The sequence below is a fragment of the Chiroxiphia lanceolata genome, chromosome 4, assembly GCF_009829145.1.
Source record: "Chiroxiphia lanceolata isolate bChiLan1 chromosome 4, bChiLan1.pri, whole genome shotgun sequence".
NCBI classification, from domain to species: domain Eukaryota; kingdom Metazoa; phylum Chordata; class Aves; order Passeriformes; family Pipridae; genus Chiroxiphia; species Chiroxiphia lanceolata.
This window is the reverse complement of record NC_045640.1, coordinates 19413126-19437881: the sequence shown is the minus strand read 5'-3', so window position 1 is coordinate 19437881 and position 24756 is coordinate 19413126. Positions and strand designations below refer to the sequence as shown.

The 24756-nt window shown below is 36.8% G+C and overlaps 1 protein-coding gene across 2 annotated transcripts; it reads left to right on the top strand.

Moving 5' to 3' along the window:
• The first annotated feature begins 155 nt into the window (after window positions 1-155).
• Window positions 156-23048, top strand: SEPSECS (Sep (O-phosphoserine) tRNA:Sec (selenocysteine) tRNA synthase). Of its 2 annotated transcripts, none has more exons than XM_032687044.1 (11): window positions 156-304; window positions 1375-1529; window positions 3732-3850; window positions 3939-4097; window positions 4625-4778; window positions 8334-8436; window positions 10611-10740; window positions 10882-10973; window positions 18175-18268; window positions 18885-18975; window positions 20121-23048. In XM_032687044.1, exons 1-11 carry the CDS (start codon window positions 191-193, stop codon window positions 20368-20370), a joined length of 1461 nt encoding a protein of 486 aa, XP_032542935.1. In that variant the 5' UTR covers window positions 156-190; the 3' UTR covers window positions 20371-23048. The 2 variants fall into 2 exon arrangements, with proteins under 2 accessions (XP_032542935.1, XP_032542936.1); XM_032687045.1 differs by lacking the exon at window positions 156-304 and adding an exon at window positions 537-731.
• The last annotated feature ends 1708 nt before the right edge of the window (window positions 23049-24756 follow it).

Below are 24756 nucleotides of genomic sequence, written 5' to 3'. Positions count from 1 at the left end.
AGAGGAGGGCCGAGCCGGGCCGGGCGGGCTCTGCCCGCGGCGCGGCGCGGCGCGGCGCTGGGGCGGGGCGGGGCCCTGGCGCTCCGTGCGCCTGCACCGCCCCGGCCCGCCCCTTCCCGGCGGAAAGTGCCTGGCTCCACGGGCCTGCTCGGCGGCGAGGGGGAACGGCGGCGGCGGGAGCGCCGTGGCCATGAACGCGGAGAACCAGGGCTGCAGCGAGCGGCTGGTGACGGCGGCCTATGTGCGCCAGGGGGCGCAGGGCCGCCGCGCGCACGAGCTGCGCCTGCGGGCGCTGCTGGAGCAGGTAACGGGGTCGGACCCCGCACACCGCGCTCCGGCCGGGCACGGCCGCCCCGAGCCGCCCGGGCTCCGCGCACCGGCGTCCGCACCGCGGCAGAGCCGCCCGCCCTCTGCGCACCGGGCTCCGAGCGGACAGAGCGGCCCTGAGATTCCCGGGGTCCGCGCCGGAGCCGCCGCGCAGCGCTGTGAGCGCGCAGCCGGGCCGGGCTCACGGGCCTCGCCGCCCCCCTGGCGCGGTGTCACCGCCCCGTCCGACCCCGGGCCGCACGGTCGGGAGAGCCGCGGCCATGGGGACGGAGACCTTACGGACACCCAGGGTGAAAGGCCACGACTGAGAGGGAAAAATAAGCGACCGCCTTATGTTATGTAAAAGGCCCAGCGAACAATTAATGTTTAAAAGCAGTTGAGATATTTGCACATTACTACGTTAGGTAAAACGTGATACACTTCTAACGTGCCATTTCTTTGTGTCCAGTGTATAACAGTAATTATCAATGAATTAGCAAATGTTTTGTTCTTGGCCATCCTTAATCATGTCATCTGCTGTTTCCGATTTAACTTTGATACTGCATTTCAGAAATTCTGAATTTGTTGTGTTCTTACTGGGACGTGTGAAAAAGCCTCTGAACCTGTAGCAGCGCTTCATGGGTTTATGTGCTCCTTTCTTCTAAGGTTCATTTTTTGTAATTGGCAAAGATGAGGAGTAAAGACCACAAGAAAGCGTTTTTCTGGTTGCGGGTTTTGGCATAATCTGGAAGTCGTTTCCTTACCTATTAGATAATAACTAGATAAAAACCTTGCAGAGGTTTTTTGCGTGTACCATAAAGAACACTTCAAGGTGAAAAATATCCTGATTATTTTAATGTCAGGATATGCTACTGTAAGTGTACTTAATACATGGAAAAATCATTTACCTTTTCTCTGAATACAGGTTCATAACATTAGATAACATAAAACAGCATAATGAAAATACAAACTGTGGGAAAGAAGGGTAGCAGTCAAACAAGTTGCATAAAGTTTTGTTCATTTTTAATTTCTGAGTTTCGTAGTTACCTTTATATTATTATTATTAAGGGAAAATGTCCTGAGGATGGATGGGATGAAAGCACCATTGAATTGTTTCTTCATGAACTTGCTATAATGGATAGCAATAACTTCCTGGGCAACTGTGGTGTGGGTGAGAGGGAAGGAAGAGTGGTGTCAGGACTTGTTGCCCGAAGGCATTACAGGTACGAATTACTGACAGTTTCAATTATTCAGATTTATTATTAATGCTTTCAAATAGCATATGTTATTGTGTTTTGTTATCTAAGACCTTGATAGCATTTGAGAAAAATAATGCAATAATTGAATTGATGCAACTTTCTGTATTAATTTTCATTAACAACTCACTGGAAAGTCTTGAATGAAACAAAAATGTTTTGTCAGGATTATGTCTTGTATGCTTCCCTTGCAGAAGACAACTCAGTATCTTCAGCTTCTACAAGGGAAGCAGAGATCTTCCTGTTTTAAAATGCACTATGCATTACTTTTTTTTCAACAAGGTACAACTTTCACCTGTATCTTATTAAAAACTACTGCACACTGTAGTTTTGCGGTATTGAACGTTCCTGGTGAACAGCTATTTGTATTTTATCGTATTTATTAGTAGCTTTATAACGTTATTAGTTGATAGGCAGATGAAAGCTCAGCTCATCTATAAAGTAGGAGATCTGTAAAGACACAAAGAGCTTTTAATAGCTTTTAGCCCTTCCGACACTTGATGGGTGTGTCGGATGCTATAATTTTAGAGATTCTGCTTTAATTTCCTTATGAATATACTTTTTTGTATGTTTGTGTGGAGTTCTGTGCTGAGTACCTTGCTGTGATGTTTTATCCAACGGGCATGGAACAAAGTGAACTTTCCTGGAAGTTTCTCCTTGAAAGATTAACACAAAAGCATATTAGAGACCAGAAATTTAGCAAGCTTTACCATATGGAGGTTGAGTTACTTTGGCTTAATGGCTTTCGTAAGTGCTACAGTACTATGAAAAATTAATGCAGGAAACCAGTTATACATCAGTTTGGCTTTTTTAGTTTTGTGTACGGCTCTTTAGACTAGGATACATGTGGTATGGAAGGGGAGAGTATCTAGGAAGTTCTGCTTTCTGACAGTGCTGGAGAAATCCTGTCTGGCTTCTGGCCAGAGGGAGCCTGAACTGGCATTTAGCTACTGTTGTTCGCATGCGGCTCTGTCACCTGGCATCTCGCTTCACCTGTGAGTGTCAGCATTAGCAAGGTGTCCTCCACTGCAGTAAGTGTTACAGGTGACTGTGGGAGTGATGGTTTTCAAACTGTTTTTCCTTTCAGCTTAAATTCTAAGGGCCAGTCTTACGGAGGATTGCTCCTTAGGAAGGGGTGCTTATGTGCAGAAAATAAAAAGTGCTGGTATAAGAAAGTTGTTAAAAATGTAGTTGGAACAACAAAGAAGATATTTTAGGTGCAGTGGGGATTATATGTAAGTTTCAACTAATTATCAAGTGTTTGTTGATTTCAACCTGTAGCTTGAAACAGGGAAATAAATTTAAGCTGTAAAACTATGCTCCAAGAAGTTCTGAATTCCATGTACTCATCAGAGTGCATTTTACTCCATTCCCAAGATAAAAACCGAATTTAAGCCATAAATAGGTGTGTATTGTTACTAGCTTACTTGAGCAGCTGCTGCATTTCAACCATGGCCAAAGTTAGTTCTATAAACTTGTATTTTATAAATTATTCCAGGATCCTCCACTCCTGGAAGGTACTAAATAATATTCAATATTTATAAATGCCATTTATAAACATAATTTATAAACAGAATGCAGACAGACATGGTATTCCATGATAGATGATATTGAGTAGCACAATGAGATAGATGAAGATGTAGAAGATGGGCAAAGCATATATATATATGTTTGTCACAGTGTATGTTATTTCCTTGGCTTAAGGAGATGAAGCATTTGTCAAGGGAGTATCTGTATAATACCACTATGCCTATGATACTGTACACTATAGGCAAATCATTTTTGTTTTCCTTGGAGTTGTGTGTGTGAATGTGTCAGCATTTATAATGCTAATTCAACAAACATCAAGAAGTGCTGAGGTGCGCTTAAAAGGAAACCTGCCAGATGCTAAAGGTGTTGCTACTGTGGGTATTCTCAAAGTTTTTACTTGCATGCTGGAAGATTTTTAATCTAATGTTTAAAAAACCCCAAATTCCATGCAAATATATGTAGTTTGTTACAATGGAATTCATTGTAATGAATTCCAGATGCAAATATTGATGCAGGTATTGATGTTGCATTGTATACAAAATTTTCCACAATTGTATATCAAATTCTTTTTAGTCAGCAAGAATTATTGCTTTGCTATGTGGAAAAACTTGATGTATGTTTTCAACTTCTTTTGTTTAGATTGATCCATGGAATTGGAAGGTCAGGTGATATTTCCGCAGTCCAGCCTAAAGCTGCAGGGTCGAGCCTTTTGAACAAACTTACTAATTCAGTCGTTCTGGATATTATAAAGCTGGCTGGTAGGTGTAAATTTGAAAAATCTTTCTTGTTCATGGAGGTGTGTCATGGGGTCTTCATGTTAATTTCTGCCTTGCTTTTTATGTGCAGGTGTCCGGACAGTGGCCAGTTGCTTTGTGGTTCCCATGGCAACTGGCATGAGTTTGACTCTGTGTTTTTTAACATTGCGGCACAAGAGACCAAAGGCAAAATACATTATCTGGCCACGTATAGACCAGAAATCTTGCTTTAAATCAATGATAACTGCAGGTAAGAAGAAGCTGATTGATCACACAGAGCGTGGTCTTCTACAACTATCAGAGTTTCATATCCTTGCAGTAAGATCCAAAAAAGGCTAAAAGCATGGTTAGTTTTGCTTTATTTCTACACTCCTGATTTCTAACATGCAATCACACGTATGAGTTGTCATCCTAATGCCTTGTAAAATGCAGGCATATGCTGAGGCACAGAGGTGTATAAATTAGTCAACAGAGAACACAGTACTAAGGAAGTTACAGTTCATCCTCAAAGTAAGATGCCTAATTTGCTCTCCTGAGAATTATGTGAAACCGAAGCCCATGATTCAAATTTCTCCCTCTTGAATTTATGTAAAAAGCGTAAGTGTCCGAGGAATTGTGATCAGGTAACAATCTCTCTGATTTGCACAATCTTTTCTATTAGAAAGAATCTGTTAAAACAACAGAAGCAAGAAGGTTTTTCAGATGTATACTGGAACTAAAACCTCAAAATTAGTCAGATTTGTTGAGTTACATTCAGGTCTTCCTTTCTTTGGTCAGGTTTTGAGCCTGTGGTGATAGAAAATGCATTAGAAGGCGATGAGCTACGGACAGACCTTGAAGCAGTGGAGGCCAAAATCAAGGCTCTTGGTGCTGAAAATATTCTTTGTGTGCATTCCACAACATCTTGCTTTGCTCCAAGGGTACCTGATAGGTAAGCAGTCTTTGTAAGAAGTGTGTTATTTGTTACAGTAAAAACAAACAAAACCCAACAGACCAAAACCTTCATGTTTTGAATGTCCATCTTCTTAAAATTGCTTCTGCCAACAATTAATAAAAGTGCTTTAATCACCTTGGTTGAAGAGTGTTCCACTTTAAGAAAAGTATATTAAAAGGGTGAGAATAATGCAGAAGGTTTTTCTTCTGCCATATAACTGAGGTTAATGATAATCTCTTATGGTGAAATTAATGTCAATTTGGTAGTGGTTTTTTAATAATTTCATGGAAGTAGTAAAAGTAGACTTTTGGTAGTGGTTTTTTAATAATTTCATGGAAGTAGTAAAAGTAGACTTTCACAGAGACATAGTCCAGTAAATATAGCTCCACGACTAATGGCACATCTTAATGTTACTGTTACCTTTTCTATTTTTCTCCTACAACCAATGATAAATTTTCCTAAGCTGTTAATACAAAAACATTGTGGTTATGAATGAAAAATAGAGAGTATCAGGGACATTATTTCAGCCTGTGCATTGGTTATGAAAGTTCTCAATCTGAAAGTGTAATGTTGGAGGAGGGGTGCCTGAAGTACTTGGCATATTGAGTCATTTGCCCAAAATGAGCATTGTTGTTATTTGCAAAACCTGCTTTCTGTATTTGCTTGCAAAACAAGTATGAAGAAGCAAATTCCTTAGGTTTTATGATTCAACAGGTATATTTTTATGAGCTTTTATGTAGTATGTTAAAGTAGGAGGTATTAATGTCTTTTTTAACATGGTTTTGAATGTAGTGTCTTAGTAATTTCATTTCAACTGTTTTTATCACAAAACTGAAAAGACTGACATTTAGAGTTCCTCTGCAGTGTGTGCTTCTTTGTTCATTACTTTGTTTTTTGGAAAATTTAGTTGACTATTTGCAAGTGTGTGAAAGAAAATTATTGACTCTGAAATGTGGCAAGTAAAGATATGTTTCACGCTCTTTTCCTACCTTTAAAAAAAAACCCCAGTATTTATCATATGTTAAACCTAGTTGCTAGAGGGAAGTTAAAACCATATAATTCTGTCAGAGTAGTATGAACATGGCTTGAAGTTGACTTGCAGATTTATTGGCTAACTTAAATCACAGCTATCAAAATTGAATGGTCTATTTTATAGCTCAGGTAAATGAATCTTTTCCTTATCTGCTTCCTCTTTTTGACGTGCGATTGTTTTGTCCTCTACAAGTAAGAGATGAATTATTAGGTAGTGGCACTGTGTTATGATATACCACAGATATAGGAGGATTTGAATGCACTTTCTATTTAAAGGATACTGTCAACTGTTGAAGGCCGTAACATTCATCTTCCTGCAGGAAGGAAAACCCTGTACAGCATTTCTGGAGGGTGCCATTTTAAATGTCTGTTTTTACATATCTTGCATTTGTAAGGCTTTATTTAGCTGTGGTGGTGGTGGTTTAAAATTTCAAGTAGTTTTAGGGCTGTGTGCATATAGCTTTCCTTTGAAGTACTGTTTAACTTTGTGGGAATAATTCACTAGTGTATAAACTCTCTTGCTCAGAGAGACATCAGTTCTCAGAGAGTATTTTACCTGCTCTTGTTGTGAGGTGTTTCTGAAACTACTGATTTAAGAGAACCGAAGGAAAAAAAGTGTTATTTTTCAGTTAGTTTATGTACTTAGCAGAATTCTGTATCTTTTTACTTTCAGTAATAGAAAAAAAGGGCAAAGCTTTCTTTTCATGAACTTATACAAACAGGGGAGAAAGAGAGAAAAAATTGTGAAATATTTCTGTATTTGTGACTATTAAGAACTTGAGTAATAGCCAACTTGCACTAATGCTTTATGATATGACTAGCAGAACTGTTAATGGCTCATTTTAAGCCTTGGAAGCAGACAAGTGCTGTGCATCATTGTTTGCTTCTCTTGCATATTAACACACTCTCTTCAAACTGTAGAATTCTCATTCTGTATTGTAACATGGATCTAATTGTTCAGTAGAATATTTTTAGGAAGAAAATAAGAGATTTTTCTGCTTTCAGTACTTGTAGAAGCTAGCTTATTGTTCCTTTAAGTCTCAAGAGGTGAGAGAGACAAACATATATAGCTGTACACCCTCTGTGTTTGATGAAATTCTCTGCCTACACTCAAAAAAAAGCTTGTAAGAGGGGAACTGTGTTGCTTTGATTCTCTCTAGAAGGTGACTAATGAGTGTGATTAAGATCAGCAGATCAGAAGGCAAAAACTTTGCCCTGCATATGTTGCCTCAAGTATTCTGTTACTGTTAGAGAGTTCAGGATGTTAATAAATATGAAAAATTTTTGGACATGCAGCTCCTGACAAATATCTTGACTGTAGAAGATCAACATGTACATTACATTACTGGTGTTTCCTAATTGTAAAATACTTTTGATTTCTTTAAGGATAATATGGTGATAGTGATGATTTCCTAAGGATTGAGATTCAGAAAATTTACTATGACATTTGCAGCTGAATTTTGTATTGCAGAACAACACTAGACAATGTAATAGAAATAGAATGCAAAGGAATGTCACCTCTTGGAAAATGTTTTCATACTCTGTCACATTTTATATGAATGTCAGTACATTGCAGTGAGAGGCTGTACAGAAAGAGAGTAAAAATACATTAGAAGTAGAGTTTCCTGGGGTTTTTTTAGAGGCAATATTACTTTTATCATCACTTAAATGACTATATATTACCTTATTTTTTCAAATAGATCTTATTTCTAAAATAGGTTCACAAGTTTGGGGAAAATCATGAGTCTTTTTTTAAAAAACAGAGCATCATTGGAGTGCTTCAGAAAAGGGTACTAAGTTCCGTGTATGTTTAAAATGCTGAAGGCCTTTACCTAAAATGATCTCTCCACTCACATAAATTTTAATTTGACTGATTAATCAATCCAGGCTGAGCTCATTGTGATTTCAGGTGATTCCAAATGCAAGTGAAGTTGTAAACAGTTGAACAAAGTTTCAATTTGTCAATGTCCATATTCAGACATTTTAGGACTCTCCATTCCTTTAAAGAATTTTCTTTTAATTAGAGATTCCACCCAAAGGATTGAAATACTAGTTCTTTGAATTAAACAGAAGCATGTAAAAACTTCCTGTTATATGATGCTTTTTATTCCCAAGACACTCTTGAAACTTCCATAGACTGATTTCATGTTGAATACTAGAGGAAAAGTTAAAAAAAGTGTGGTTAGCTAAAGCTCTCTTAGTTAACTTTAAAGTAGCAAAAAAAAAAAAACTTATACCTGAAACAAAATGGTTTGGGATGTAATTACTGGTGTCCAGACAAAAAGAGAAGCATGAAAAGTTTCAGACCAGATGAACAATTCGCAATATATGTAAAAGGCAATAGAATTTTTACCTTAACCTTTATAGTTTAAGGTGACAAGTGCTTCCTTGAGGTACTAATCAAAACATTACCTTTCTCATTCCGACCTCCTTGTAGACTCTTCAGTCTTTTAATGGTCTGATTTGTAAGACGAGTTACAGTTACCAATGCTTCTCTAAATTACAATTTTATGCTCACAGGCTGGAGGAACTGGCAGTGATTTGTGCCAATTATGGCATTCCCCATATTGTCAACAATGCATATGGAGTTCAGTCATCAAAATGTATGCATCTTATCCAGCAGGTAGGAGCTGTGTATTTCCAATAATATTTTTTAGCAAGTAAAGTAAATCTCTGATTGTAGACAACCTAGCAGATTTTATCAGATGCCTCATGCTGTTGAGAGTAATCCCATGCATGTCTGATATTTGAACAATTTTCTGAGAAAAAAAACAGAGGGACATAGAACTTTAAAATAATATTTTTTCTATTATGTGCTTTTTGTATAATAACCCTACTTTTAGTTAGGTTTTATGTATGTTCATGTGTCTTTCATAATGGAAAAAATGTCCTTAGTAAGCTTTCTTAAAATATTTCATAAGCTTGTTGACTAAAAGTAAAATACATTCTTGAATAGGGGTTAAACCTTCAACAGAATGTGAGTTACAGATTTTCAATGGAAGGTACAGGATTCTACAGCAACACTTTATAGATGTTGAAATATTGTTGGCATGGAGAACAGCTGAGGAAACTGGTTTAAGTTCAGTATTATGTTCAAAAAGGTTTAATTTCTGATGCTGTTTAGTTTGAAGAGGATGTTGCTTGATATCTTAGATCAGTCATGAAGCAGAATTCTTGCATTTTTGCTAATTGTATTGTACGTGTGGTGTTCTTCAATATTTCTCCTTTCTCTCTGCCTATTCAGAAAATAGGGGATTATATTTTAACAGGATCCAGGGAATCTTGAACTATTATTAATTTAAAATACGCTGGTAATCTTTTTTCTGATTGCTAAGACGTTATTAACAGGGCACAGACATGATTGTAACAGGAACATCATGTTGGCATTTATAAATTTTGAAAGAGGGAATTTAACAGAACTTGAAGTGTTTTGTGAAATAGAAAAGGGTATGTGCTTTATTTGTAATGTACTTGGTACATGTTTATTTAATTTGCAGAAGTTTAGTGAGAAACTAACATGAAGGGGGCTGTGGAAATGCTGGGGTTTGCTGCATGGAGTGTATCTAGTGATAAACATTTCAGACTATAAAGCTACAAATAGAAGTTTTAGTCTTGGTTTCTGCATTTTTTTCTAGACTTGATGGGTTGTTTGTTTATTCCTTGCTTATGCAAATGTATACATTTGAGCTCTGATTTGTTTTACATTTATTTACAAAAATTTATTTAGTGTGCTAGAAAATGTGCTGTTTATGAGGAAGTAGTTACTAATGAATACTTAGGAACGTGTACATGCTGAGCACAGTTGTGAATAGAACTTGCAAGAGTATCGCAGGGGAAAAGCTTTTGAGACCATTTCATTTGCCATGCTTTTCCTGTGGTGGTCTCCTGTCAATTAAATCAAACAGTAGCTTCTGGCATTCATCTTCCCATCAAAAAGCTGACAAACTTGGAGTGCTTCTTCCTATCTCACATGCATTAAGCTATCAAAACATAGAAATAATAAATGTGGTTTAGTTGGATCTACTTTTTTCAGTCTGTTTGCCATAGGTATTAACTCTGTTCTTTCTTGCATTCAGCTTGTAGCACTTTAAATTGTATGTATTTGCATGTGTTTTAGTATTTATGGGGTTTAATATAGTTTTCAGATTCTTTTATGCTGCATAGTTTTTAATTGTACAGTCCCCTGTTGCATATTACTTGAATTGAAGGTATACTGCAGAATATAGACTTTTTCGTTTAAGAAAAATCTGAGTGGTTAGGTATAAGGATGCTTTTTTCTCTGAAGTGGGGGGATATCTGCTGTAAGAAGTTATAGGGATCTGGATTTTGCAAGTAGCCTTAGAAGTGCTGTAACAGCTCATTTGTTTTAATGCAAACTTATACGTGTATAGAGAGACATCTTTGCTAATGAAGCATTAACTTGTAGTCCTTTACTGTGAGAATCTGTGAAAAGTCTTTTGAGTTGAACAGTTTTAACTGTAAAATTCCCATTAAATTTCGAGGGGTTGTTGAAAATGAGCTCCACTTAGACTTGCGAGAACTAAAATCAGTATTTTAAATCACAGAAAAATGGGAATTTGTAAGGTGCTGTGTTAAGCAGACAACGGTACTAATAGTGAGCAGTGCTAAGAAAAGGTAATGATATGATTTTTATTTTTTTTCATAAATGCAGGATCTGAGAAAGTTTCAGGAATTATGTGTGGGTTTGTTACACTGTTGTGTAATTATGATGCTATCACGTTTTCTTTTTTTCTAATATGTGCTGTGGATTTGTTTGTTTGTTTGTTTTTGACAAAGGGTGCTCGAGTGGGCAGAATAGATGCTTTTGTTCAGAGTTTGGACAAAAATTTTATGGTTCCAGTAGGTGGTGCTATTATTGCTGGCTTCAACGAGTCCTTCATTCAGGAGATCAGCAAAATGTATCCAGGTAACTAGTTCATGGTCTGATTTCAGCCATATGAAATAACTGTAGAAATCAGTTTTCTGATTTCTTTCAGAAAGAAATCAGCTTTCTTTCACATAAAATTTATTTCTGCCACTTTAATCTGCATATTGGGGTTTTTTTCAGGAAGAGCATCTGCGTCTCCTTCCTTAGATGTCCTCATTACACTTCTATCTTTGGGTACCAGTGGCTACAAAAAGTTACTGAAAGAGAGAAAGGTAAGCTTTTTGGCAAGCAGCATTTTCTTGAAGTCAGCTCTTAACAAAGTCTTGTTGCAAAACTGCTTTGTTTAGTAAATCCAGTTTCTGTCTAGAAAGCCATTGAACTTACTCTGAGCTCACAGCTGTGAATCTGGAAAGGCAGTATGATGTAATTACTTCTTGGCTAAATGGTACTTATGAGTAAGCATGATTTCCATGTTGTTGTTTGTTCAAACCAGATAGGTAAACTGAGGTCCTGTACTATTTTGTACAGTATTCATATTTGTTGTTCCTGTGTGTAACTAATACAGTAGAATTTTGTCCACGGAAGATTAATCTGAGAAGTACTGTACTGTGTTATCATGGTCACAGTGCTTCAGGGACTTGAGATTGGACACTCAGAGTAACCCAGGGTCTGTGCTCTTCCTCTTTTGTCCCTATTGTGCCTTTGTGCTATGATAGTGTTTAATTAAATGATTGTGTACCATATTCTCTGGAGAATCACAACTTCTGGTTAGGTTATAAATACTGTACATTGCCACAAAAAGAGAAGAATATTGTCACTTAAGGTATTCATCTAGATACAGAGCTAGGTTTCTTCTCTGCCTTTCACAGACTATGTGTTTTAAGTTGGATATAACTGCATTGCACAAAAATTCAATGAGCGTTGGGTTGGAATTTGTACATCTTGAGTTATCCTTAATTCTGGAAATAATAGAGGCCTGATTTTGTGCTCTGTGTAGTAACAGAGAGGATTCTTTTTGTAGAGGCTTTAGATAAGGAAATGCTGTGAATTAAGTACTATTAAGTTAAATGATTTTAAACAATGCATTATCTGTTTCATTATTTTATTTATAAACTACATTCCAGTTGTTTCTTGCTGACAGCTTGCTGCTGTCTCTGATTACATGACAGAGCAATAGTGCTGGATGCTGTGACTTATTTCTAGCTGCTCGTAGAGGCGTCCAGAAATTCTGTACTGGAATTGAGATACCACAGGAATAGTTAGACTGTGGAAAGCCAAACCAACTTAGTTGCCTTGCAATGACTAAGAAAAATCTGTGCAACTAAAGCAAAAACGTGGCTTGTGGAACACTGAAAGCAGTTGCCACTTTTGCCACAGTTGCAATATGGTTTCTAGCATTTTATTCTGGATTGTTGTATGTATTGCCTCGTATGGTTTGTGTCTTCATTAAAAGCTAATTGTATTTTTCCCTCTTTACTCTCATATCCAAAGGAATCTCAAGTGAGTTTATTGTGTGTTCCAGAAAGCTGATTTTGATGTTAGATATACAACAGTAGCTGATGTATAATGAGCAGTATAAATATTGTCCAAATCATAAATAATAATTCTTTCATAAATAACATATCTTAACAAATAGCTGTATATTTTGAGTCATGTCACTTTCTTGGAAGTAGAATTCTAAAGTAAATGAAGGATTACATTTTTACAACTTCATGTCTTTCAATTTCAAATGTGAGTATACTCTGTAAAGAGGGCCTTATATATGGCATAAATATGTTTCTTTTATTGGATTTGCTGTAGAAATGGAAACGTTTTTGCTTAAATCTGTTTGTTCCTGAATTGTAAAAATGTAATAGTGATAGTTTATTGCCTGTGCTCTGAGGAAGCAAAGGCATAGCTATTAGGCTTCCAGCAGGAGCTATTTATAGCTTGACATTGAGTACTCGTTTTTATATTGGTGCAGCTGCACCTACTCACACAAAAAATCAACTATAAAAAACTTCAGGTATTTTTTTTCTTTCTCTTTTTACCTGATCCTTATTCGCATGGGTATTACTTCAGGTTATTTGATCTTAGGCCAGAAAGACCAGAATATTACTGAAAAGAGAGAAATCTTACACAACCAAGGAAAGAAATAGTCTGCCCAGTTTTTCTTTTATATGGGTGAACTGTTAAATATAGGCAGGGGAGAGGAGCAAGTACAGGGAGTGGAATTTTTCTGACAAGCTGGCAGTTGGGGAGTGTGCAGTTGTCCAAGAGTATGGGATTATTATGATATGAAGGAATAAAATGGCACAATGGTTCTGAGGGCAGGAGAGAAAGGGAGTAACACACACATGCTGTCCAAGTAGCTGAATGAAGGTGGCTATATATGAAATACAGTAAGGGATGTTTTCAACAATTGTATCTATCTGTTATTCCAGAGAAAGGATGGAAGACCACCAACAGTAACGTTTTCTCACTTGTTCTGAATTTTCAGTATTCCTTTTTATGTGTTTGTGGTGTTTAGAACAGTGGTTTTCTGATCTCAGTAGGTGATTCCAGGTCCTTTTGCAATGCAGATGATAGGTGGTCCATAGTCAAATTTGTTAATATCTTTGCTTTTAAATAACTCATAACATTTATGTAAAGGTTAAGTTTTTGTAGCGACTTCCTTGATGCCTCAGTACAGGTCCCATAAATGTCCCATATCACGTGTTTCCAGATCATGAAAGTTGCTATTTTCATGTATGTGTGTCTAAACCAGGCCACGTTTAGTAAATATATTTATTACACTCTGTAATAGCATAAACAGCAGACTTAGTTGTCACCTCAGTTTTTATGGAGAGCGAGGACCCTACATTCAGGGTTTACATTCAGGACCCTACAGACCAAATTTAATAACTGGTCCTTTTAATCCATTTAACTAATTTTTATATTGGTATTATCAGAGAGATGATGGCTTTATTTTGTTTTCAGCAGTTATGGATTTCCTCATTAAACTTTCCTTAATCTAACAATGAAGATAGTTCTCATTTTCTTAAATGTATTTCTGTGTTAGTTGGGATGTGATGGAGCTTTTTATATTGCTATCCATCTGTCTGTATATTTTCTGAGAGTGCAACTGGAGTTATTTTTATGTTCTTATTGAGCATGTATCTAAAATATTTAAAATCACATGGAGTGGGAGGAAATTGTTTGGGTTTTACAATTCAGTAAAATACTGGGCTTATGTTTCATGAGTTGTCATTGATGTAATTGTTCTGATTGAAATAAATTATTTGTACAGTTCAGTGTGAGTTTATATTGCTGTCCTACTTACGATGGAAGAAGAGGAAAGCCATTTAATGATGGATATTAAAAATGTAAAAAAATCAGATATTCTTAAAGTAACATAGACATTTGTTACTCCTTTTTTTGTTTGTTTGTCTGTTTTCTTTTGTCTAGTTTGCTTACTACACTATATTTTGTTAAACGTGGGAATGTTGCAGGATTTTCCCCATGTGAAACATGTGGAACCATATTCAAACTTTCGAGTAGCTGGAGGCAAAATAGTTTTAAGAAAATTGTGTTAAATGGTGTTGCGTAGTGCCAAGCATGATTGGAAATTTCAAAGAGGCTTACATACTTAGAGCATGTATTGGAGAGGTATGGATCACAAGGAGCCTGAACTCAAGGTCTCACAAGTGCTGAAAAGGAAATGTGTTGATTGATGAAACACCTTTAAGAAGTGTGAATGTCAGCATTAGCATTACCATGTCAGATTGGCGAGACTTACTGGGTACTTTCTGTTTAATGACATATGTTAGATACATATAATACGAAGGTTTAAAGGTTCTGTAATTAATTTCTTTTTTTAAACTTTCTAGTATAAATTCAGAACACAATCCTCGCAAGGCAGGAGGATCTATCCAGGAGGGCGTGTGGTATATACAGGTGTCACACACGTACACATACAGCTTCTATCGTGTTTGCCTGCATTTCAAGAGAGTAATCTTTCTTCAGGGGCTCTCACAAACTAACAGATCTCGATCCTCAGCACTGCAGCTTCTCTTTGGCTGCAGGAAGTGGTCTGATCAGATCACAGCTCAGATGCAGCTGGTCAGTCTGACACAGAGCAGAAGAGTGGCTGTGATGGTTGCATGATAAACAGCAGGGGCTGCTGCAAAGTAAGATGGGACCAGATGGGTCTCAGATACAGCATAGGAGGGTTGGCATCTGTGTCTACTATGAAGAGGTTGTAAAATTACTCTTGTGCAGTGTCGTCTTTAGTGCCATAAGCAGCTATATGGCTGCTCTCTAAGGGTGGCTCATCTTTTCAGATGAGAGTCAAACAAGGAGGAAGGCAGAGTGTTACAACCTCACCCTGTAAGCAAACTGGGTGGTTAGGGCCAGCTAGGATAGTTTCAACCATCCACAAAAACTTTTCTGGCCTTCATCAGTTGCCTCTTTGTCACCTGGTATGGGACTGACAGTATATTTAGTAGCCCCTTCTTCTTTTCCTCTGGAGTTACTGGCTTTTTCTTTACTTGTTTCCCTTTAGTTATTTTCATTTGGAAGAAGAATTGTACCTATTACAGTGGAGCATCAAATGAAGAATCACCCATACTAGTGTAGCTTCTATTAAAAATAATTTTATAATGTAAATATGGTATGATTCAAATGATTGTTGTAATGATTGTTACAACACTTCTTGAAAATATGTTTTATATGTGTGTGGAATTAGGCTGTTTTGTCCAAATAATTGAATTAATTGGCATATTTAGTGCATACAGCATTGCTGACTTGTTCTTTGTAATTTTTAAAGTGTTTTGTTGGTTTTAGTCCTGGAGGGACCAGAAGTGCAAGACATTTCCACATAGTTTAGCATTCATTTCTCTAACCTGATGAGGTTTTGTGATAAATTTCTAAGGGGAAAGAGTGAATTAAATAATGAAACTTAACTGACATTTAGTGCCTAGGTTGTGTGGTGCAACTTTAGCATAATAGTTAGCTCTTTTGGAAAAAACCTGAGTGCCTGCTACAGAAAATCTATTATGGAAGAGCTCATTTATACATAATTGCTTAGGGTGCTTATAAATTTTCCATATAAGAGAAATATTTTATAATAGAGGTTGGTTATAGATTTGACCTCACAAAAATATTGCTTTTATCCTTTTTTTGGAAAGGCAGTTAATCTATTTTGTAACAAACTTCTGAAATTATAAAATACCTAGAGGACTTCCAGTGGAAAGATGCAAGAGAGTATTGTTCTTAAAAATAAGTTATAAATTTGTGTTCATGTAGCTTCTGTCCAACTAATGAAAATAACTTTTAATTTTTTTTGCCATCTTTCTATTTTCCCTTGTTTTAACAAATTCCTCTGTATGTAAAAGCCCATCTAGTAACCTAATTTCATTTAATAAATGTAATTTAATTTAATACATTTATACAGTGGGTAACTTGTTATACCAACTTGCAGTCCTTTCAGTAATACTGTGAGAGATTTATCAGAGAATTCCCTAGGTACAACACATAAAAATTAATTACTTAGGAATTGGTTCTTGTTCTAGTATATTTTTTCTCAGTACTAATTTCACCAATAATATCTCCATAGTAAACACAATTTATCTATTTCTGTAATAGTTTACTTCAGTTGTAGAAGTAAATAGCCAGCAGAGGGAGTACAAATTAATTTATTACTTGTATGAAAAAAATCCTAATAACATGACTAGCACTTATTGTGGAAGGCAAGTAACAAGTAAGTAATGTGCTTATATTCAGCGAGGGACTAGAACAAGGGCAAAACTGTCTGAACATTTAAAACATAAATGTTTTTCAGCTTCTGTGAGTGAACTGTAAATTAGCTCTGATGAATGGAAACCATAAAATCACTTGATTTACAAGAAATAAGAAATATTTTCACAAATTTCCAGTTCTGATAATTAACCATAGATTCCTCCCCAAAGTTTTATTGTTCCAAGTATTACAGAAGCTTTATGTTCTTGTTGATAGTTGAATCAATAGCCTAATTCATTTAGACAGTAAGGGGATACTTTTTTCCTCTCCATCTGATTTCGTTCTGTAGTATCAGGAAGAATAGGTCAGGAGCTGTGTTCATTTGGTCACTCATCAAGTGAGACTGGGCTTCTTGCAAGAAAAGCAGCTGTAACAGTATTCCAGCTTAGGTACCACAAAGCTCATTTGGTTTTATAAGACCTTGGGGAGGTTCTGTTCAAAAACATAATTTTGCTCACAAGCTATAATTTGTATCTGTCAGAGTCCATAGGTCAGAGTAGGATACTGGTCTACAAACAGAAGAGGCAACTCTATTTAAAGAATGAAAAATCACTTGTCAGGTCCAGAAATTGCTTAAACAGGCAGTCACACTGAAGCAGATCAGCAGCACAATTTTTATGACCAGAAAGAGGAAAAAACTGCTGTTTAATATCTTTTAAAAAGACTGTTTAATATCTATATGTTTTTGCTAATTTTTATGAGAGACTAAGCATTAAAAAGGATGGGAAAAAAGCCAAAGCATACAATAAGAAGAATGATGTTTATTTTCAGTCTGTCAATACGTGTTTTGAGCTGATATCTGAAAAGGAAAATATTAGACTGAGAAGAAGCATGAGCAATTATCATAGATTAATACTGGGGAAGAGGGAGGAAATAAAATACAGATCAAGTAAGAGTAGCAGCCTTTTATGTCCAGTGTGACTTGTATCTCAGCCAAAACATTTATGAATGTCTTATGACACTTTCATAATAAAGGTGCAGTCCAGTTAAATGATAGCAGATATTCAGGTATCTCTGTTCTTTTAGTCAGCTTGAACAAGAGGGGGGTCGTAGGAAAAGGACAGGTTGCACAACAGAGCTGAGTATTCAGGAGAGTATATATTGTGTGAAAGAAAATACAGTCAAATGTGCACTCGCAGCCTCCTTCAGAGACTGGAGTTGTATTCTCATACAGAAAAAGAAGCAAGTCTTTGCACTAGTGGGAATTGTGATTGTATGATACTAGAAGCAAAATATGCTGGTTGTAGTCTGGAATGTATTAATAGAGAGAAAACGAAGTAAGGAGCAATTTGCCGTAACGTGGCCGTCTGTGATGGCAGCAGTTCATTCTCAGTGGTTTAGGGAGCCAGGGCAGGGGAAGGCTCTTGCAGCAGTGGGGTGGGGTAAGACCTGCTGTGCAGTGGGAATCTCTTCACGTTTTTACCTCCCTAGATTTCAGGGCCACAGAGAGAATGACTGACATCCCAAGGACATATATTAAACCAGATAGAGACTTTTGTATCAGCTTGAGAGATAAGAACAGTGTTCCGGAAATGGAGCTGTTACTTTATAGAATTATGTCAGAGAATTGTCTAGTCCACTTACTTGGTACACTTGAAAAGAGAATCAGCTGGGCACCTGTAGCATGTAATGGAGACTTAACAGTTTTGTGAAATAGGTGCTATTTTCTCTGTTTGATAGCTAATAAAAAGAAATTGCATCTTTTTTTTTTTGCAGGAGATGTTTTCCTATCTTTCAAGTGAGCTGAAGAAGCTGGCAGATAGCCACAATGAGAGACTGTTAGACACACCACATAATCCCATTTCCTTAGGTAATTGTTGGGGTTTCATCTTTTAAAAAAATTCTAATATACTGTGCATTCATAATGCACTTTCACATACCATTCCTATATATTAAACATTGTTCACTACACTGTATTAAATTGCTCTTAGGCTGATGTGAAACCATTGAACCCAATAAGGTCACCTACTATAAAAGTAGAGTAGTAAGTTAGGCCCATTATTTTGCTCCCGTCCAACATATTCATTTATTGTAATCAAGACAGGCAGAAGATGTTAGCTTATAGTAATACTTTTTATAAAGTACATTTAAAAATAAATTATAGTGTAATTATTTTACTGGTCATCTTAGTGTTGTAAAAGAGATTATGGAATTCCTGCTCAAGGTATTTGTTCTAATCAAAAAATTCTGCTGAACACCAAGTAGTACTACCCACCTGTGCAGAATCTGCATACAGTCTAACCAGAGAAGTAATCTCTGACAGCTTTTGGAAAAGTTAAAAATTATGGCATTTCTTTTTTTCTTTGTATCTGAACACAAATATTTGGCTAGATCCTTTCTGTTGGAAAGCAATTTGTCCTTTGTGATGATTCTTTGGAGAAAAAGCAGCTTTGTAGCAGTTTTAACCTGACCTTATGTTATTTTAGCCATGTCACTGAAGAATCTAGATGAAAGTAATGATGTTGCAGTTACCCAGCTTGGATCTATGCTCTTCACAAGACAAGTTTCTGGAGCAAGGTAAGGATGCTCTGAATTAGAAAAATTTGTGGGGGTTATATTAGAATATATTTTAGCATATCAGTTATATTAGCATATATTTTATGAAACCCGATAGGATTTGTTTTATACCAGTTGTCTCATGATTACAGGATGCAGTCAGACAATAACGAGTCAGAGAATAATTACCCTTCTTCACCAGTGTTATCAACTAATGTCTCCCTGCCTGAGTTAGTGGTGAGGCTCCCTTTGTTAACTTTGGTAGGCTGAATAGATAATCTATGCCCATTTAATTTAGTGTCATTATTCCCTAGTACCCCTTGGTTTCATTTAGTTTCCAGATTTTGTCCGATCTTATAGTTCAGGTGTAAGCTACTGAGGGAAGATATTTGTTTTGTTTATGAATATGGTTATGCTGGTTGTCAGGGGAATAAGCTTTTAATGCCCTACATAGCTTTTTGTCATATGGAAGAAAATTCTGCTTTCTGGAACTAATTGTATTTTAAAAAAAAAATTCAAAATCATTAGAAATCTACAACCTGAGCCAGTCTGAGGTGAATTTATTCTTAGAGACACTGTTACATGGAAACGCAAGCCAAATAATTTTTAAACCTTTTAGAAGAAGAGAATGCTTTAAAATTTGTTTTGGCAGCATTCCTTAATCTGAATATTACTGCTGCCATGCTCTCTTCTGCCATAGACTTACTGTCATTTTTTTGTAGTAGAGCTGAATGTTTCCACATCAGAAGACATGCTTCATTAGCTTGGATTATTCCACTTTCTGAACAGATGAATGACAGTAAATCTATATGTACTGTAGTTAGATGCTCTTTTTAATTTGCCCGTCCTAACCTTGGCTTGTCCTGTAATTGTAGCCATCTTTGGTAAAATTATTCAACAGGTTGAATTTTTGAAGTTAAAACTCTCCAATTCTTTGCCTGATGTAAAGGTTTCAGGTTTTCCCTTTTTTTATGTAATTCTTTTGCAGTATACACTGTTTGACCCAGCATTTCAAAAGATTTTAAATGTTGTGCTGGTGCTGAATGTCAGTGGTAGGAATAGCAACTCACTACTTCAGTAGGAATTTGCGTAATTGTGTTCAACCTAGAGTATCCCATAAAATGTCCAAGACAGCTTTAACTGAATCATAATTTTGTTTGTTTCAGGGTTGTTCCATGTGGGTCTGTACAAACTGTGAATAACTACACTTTTAAAGGCTTTATGTCACATGCAAATGACTACCCCTGTGCTTACCTCAATGCTGCCTCAGCAATTGGAATTAAAAAGCAAGATGTAGATGTATTCCTAAAAAGACTCGACAAGTGTTTGAAGACTTTTAGAAAAGAAGCAAATCAAGAAAAAAGTATAAATGAAATAAGTGATTCTAATGCAGCCACAGAACAGCTTGAAAACTAGAAGATACAGATTTAGTAACACAGGAAGATACGGTTTTTTGTCTGAATTATGTCAGGTTTCTATTGGATTAGAATTGTGCATCTGCAGTGCAGAAATCTATTCTTGATCTGAAAATAACAATAAAAAGTTGGGTGAAAATCAGCTTTAAGAAAGTAAGTGATACTCTTCTCAAGACAGAGGGCCAGTCACAATTTTTTACAGCGTACAAAATACACTTAATACCTGCCAAAGTAAAACTTTATGTTCGTGAAGCCTTTGATTTTGCCTTTCAGTCTGTGTATGGCTGTTTGGACCAGTGTTTACCAAATCACCGAATGTTTATTCACATGTTTTTGTTTAACAAGATTGTCTGTGGCAGTGATTGAATTCCTTCCTAGGTACAGACTATCCAAACAACACATTTCACTGCTCTAAGAGTATCTTGTTTTTCATCAGTGTATGTGTCGCTTTTAATTTCTTTTCAAAGATTTATGCAAATGTTGGGATAGCCCTCACTAAATACAGTGTTCAAACTGCATGGGGAAATGACAGAGTTGGAGTAGTACTGTTTTTCCGGTGTTCTCACCTGTCATGAACTGCCTAGAACAAATCAGCCTCCAGTGGCAAAGAAGAACCTAGAATACCTCCTATCCTGTCAGTACTCAGCTCTTGAAAACGTTTGTCAGCAGCCCATAGAAGCTTTAAAGTCAGGGCTTGTAGAATGGAGAGGTACAGTCATTGGGGGCTTTTGGCTTTGTTTTTTTATTTTTGTTCTTCCCATTTCCTTTGATAGGGTGATCAGATCAGAGACTCACTGAAAAGAAGGAATGCCATGTGATTAATGCAGCAGTTTCAAGAGCCTAGTGAACCCTAAGAATATTTTGGCATTTTTAGTCTAATGTTGAAATTTATAGACTTCCATTTCTGTAGTGTCTCTTGCCATTGGCACTGTTGTTTCTGTGGCTCTGTGCAGTTGCTGATTTGAATTCATTAAGCAAACAATAGATTCAGAGTCTGTTCCTGAAACAAAGGTTCCATATCACTGGAGTGACAGTGCCATAGGTTGCAAAACTTGTAGTTATTCTTGAATGCAGTTACTACATTGTATATAGCTTCTATTTACTGTTCAAGGTGAGCATAACGTTCAAAGACATTTTCTTTGTCTGTCTGTAATGTAATAATGCTCAGGATACCACAATTAATGAGTTCTGAATGTCAGGAAATGTTTTAGTTGCTTTGTTTAGTGGGAACTGAGACATATATCCTTCAGAGCCCTTTGTAAATCAGTTAATCAAAATGCTTTTGAAAGTATTGTCTTTCCAGTGTGGTCAAATGAATTGATAAAAGAGGTGGTGCTAATATGTGGGAGTTAATAATATGCTAATCATCATGAAAGTGCTCTCACTTATTGAGGTCCATTGTATCTTAAGCTTAAATTGAACTGGTCCTTCTACATTGTTATTGCTAGAGTTACACATTAGATTGATTAAAGCTTGTGCAGCTCCCCAGACTGCAGTCACAGTTGTTATTTGCTGTACAAACACATCCTAGGAGACACGTCAGTTAACTTGGCCACTGAGCCCTTGTGGCTGTAAGGAGATGTAAATGTCTTGTCTTTCTCTCTCTTTTTATTTCCCCACGCTTTTTTTTTTTTTCCTCCTGTTGAGGGCATGCTGTAACTCAGTTTTTCCAGTCAGTAAAACTTCCACAAAGTTTGGAGTCAAATCTCTGCAGATCACTGCCTCAGTGTTCCATATATTGGAGCAACCAGTGAAAACCACCAGGCCTTAGTGATACTTTTCTTCTTGGTTTTCGAGATTGCTGTTATGTGGCTAAATGAGTATAAATTATTGATTTAGATGACCAGTCACACAATGTGGATGTTAGAACTATCATTACAAAAGTCTAGGGAGGTGTGTGATAGCAGCTAAAATAAGCATTTGATGAATGATATCCTGACTGAGTAAAGAAAACAGCAGTTGTCTTCTCTGAGAGGAAGAAATCTCTGCCTTTTGTGATCTCATAATAAATTGTCTGCTACAAGTAATTCACCCAGTTCTACTATAAATTGAACTACTTCCTCGGGTAGTGTTTTTTTCTGTCTTTGAAATGTTTCCCATTTGCAATCAAAGCTGAAAATTTCAACAAAGCTCTAAACAAGGATCCAGAGAAAGAGGTAAGCAGTTTATTTTGATTTTGACCTCTTAAACCTTTTTTATTAAAAAAAAATTAAGATGATGGCTTTAATTGAAAACAAAAATAAATTTTAAATTTTTACGTCATTAAAACTTTTCATGGATCTTAGTGATGCCACCTGAAGTCAGAAAATTTAAAATATTTTGATAAATATGTCCCACCATGATGTATAAAATCTTGAACTAAATATTTGTTATATTACTTTGGTAAGCCATTGTACCAGTCTGCAGTTTTGTTTGCTTGCTTTGTCCCCATAAGTGTCTTCAGTTTTAGTTAATATTAATTTTTTACAGACAGAAGCAATCTATAATGTTATATAAATGTAATGAAGTTTTAAGTAATTCAAATGGCAATATACTTCCAAGTAAATGGAGAAGACTTGGTTATTCACAGCGTATTTGGAACAGGAGATTCAGTAGAGGATAAAAAGTATTTTTCAAGTAAGAGTGTAAATTACTTATTCTCTATTCACTAATGTCTGTAATAAAGTAGGGAAATAACACTGAGCATACACTCATGACTTTTCATTTCCTTTGTATAGCAGCTACAGGGAGATTTCATGGCTATGGCAGGTCTCACCCACTAAAAGCAGTACTGTGACATCAATAACATGGACATGAGTTTGTCAAAGTATGCAGAGTAAAACAAATATATTAACAGTATTTGTCTTCTATGAAGATCTTTCCAAGATTGATCACTGAAGTAAGAAGCTTCTTAATTAATCGCAGCCCTTTTTCTAATCTCTACATTGATGTCTGTCATTAAAGACTTTGACATGGCTCAAAAATCTACAAGAGCCAACTTGCTGTCTCCAGCTTCTGCATTACTGGAGAGACATCTGGGAAGGCTGCCTGGGCTTCAGCACATACTTGGGGTTGATAGAGCAGGAATCCTTAGTAGAAACACCAAGAACAGATATCCATTTAGTAAGGCTATTTCACAGCTACTACCTTTCTCCATCATTTTCTAGGTTGGAGCATGGTTACCAGCCATGAAATAGAAATAGGCAAGCGCTTGAAATATTCCAGGAGAGCTGAGGATTCAGAAAGACAGGTTTAGGAGGTTACCATTCATGCTACCTAGTGTGCTGCTCTAAGTTACTGCCCTGTAGCCTGCTCTGCAGCTGCCACAGTTCATACAGTGTGTTAAAACACTGAAGCTGGGGTGTGCTTGAGCATTGCCAGGCTGGGAAAGCAGTGGCTGTAGAGCCAGCACAATGTGCATCGTGCTGCTGCAGCGCGGATGTTTTTACTGGAGACGGTAACCTTTGGCAACGGGGCAGGGTGCAAGGGTACACGGGGACCACTCAGCTTGCTGTGGTCTGAATCACCAAAATGGCTTTCCTCCCTTACAGTGCCTGTAACTGCTGTGTGAGGTGCTTTTCTTTCCCTCTGGTGTTGCATCTTAGACTCTCTGGGTCTATACATGTGGAAGAAATGAAGGAGCAGATGGACATGCCTTATAAAAATAGCACTGAGATAATATAATGCAAGCGAACTGACACTGAATGACCCATCTCACAGGCCCACTCTTAGTTTACATTTTTTTTGTAGTATCTGAGATAATCAACAAAACAAAGGACTTTAAGCAATAATATTGCCTATTCGTGCTTTGCTCATAACAATTCCCTAAGATACAAAGCAAATAAAATCTACCAGATGCAGCAAATTCTCTTGAGCCTAAGAAAGCAAAATTGTAATGTTGCAAATGTAAATGCTGGCATTGCAGCTTAATACACATATAAACCGAGCAATCTATATTGTGCGATCATCATTTTTTAAGAAAGGCTGGAGCCCAGAGACCGGCAAATGTTCTCATCTGCAGTGTATCAGCAGTTCTCAGTCTTCAGCTGCTGTACAGATAATATTTCTAATTGAAGAATCATTACATGAATCCATATGTGAATGATAGATGGGCTATAGCCTTTTGTTCACGATGCTTTAAAAATTGAGTTGCTGGTTTTACTTTTATAAGGTGTGATTAGATTGCCTTTTCCTTCCCCCCTCTTTTTTTTTAATGCAACATTTTAATCACCCTGGTCTGACAGGATTTGGAATCTGAAGGGAAAACAATTTCTGTAGCTGACAATTTTTTTAAACAATAGCTATTTAAAACCTTGAATTGGTTACAAAGTGACTCTCCACAGAGAGAACCTTTGTTCAAATGTTTTTAATTCTGAAACTAGTGCTTGAAAAATTGTGCTTGATGTGC

Bases quoted from the DNA above. Each gene is read 5' to 3' on its own strand.
- SEPSECS (XM_032687044.1), top strand. From the start codon at position 191: ATGAACGCGGAGAACCAGGGCTGCAGCGAGCGGCTGGTGACGGCGGCC. The intron at 3,851-3,938 runs GTAGGTGTAAAT...TTTTATGTGCAG, and splicing joins GGATATTATAAAGCTGGCTG to GTGTCCGGACAGTGGCCAGT. The intron at 10,741-10,881 runs GTAACTAGTTCA...GGTTTTTTTCAG, and splicing joins GATCAGCAAAATGTATCCAG to GAAGAGCATCTGCGTCTCCT.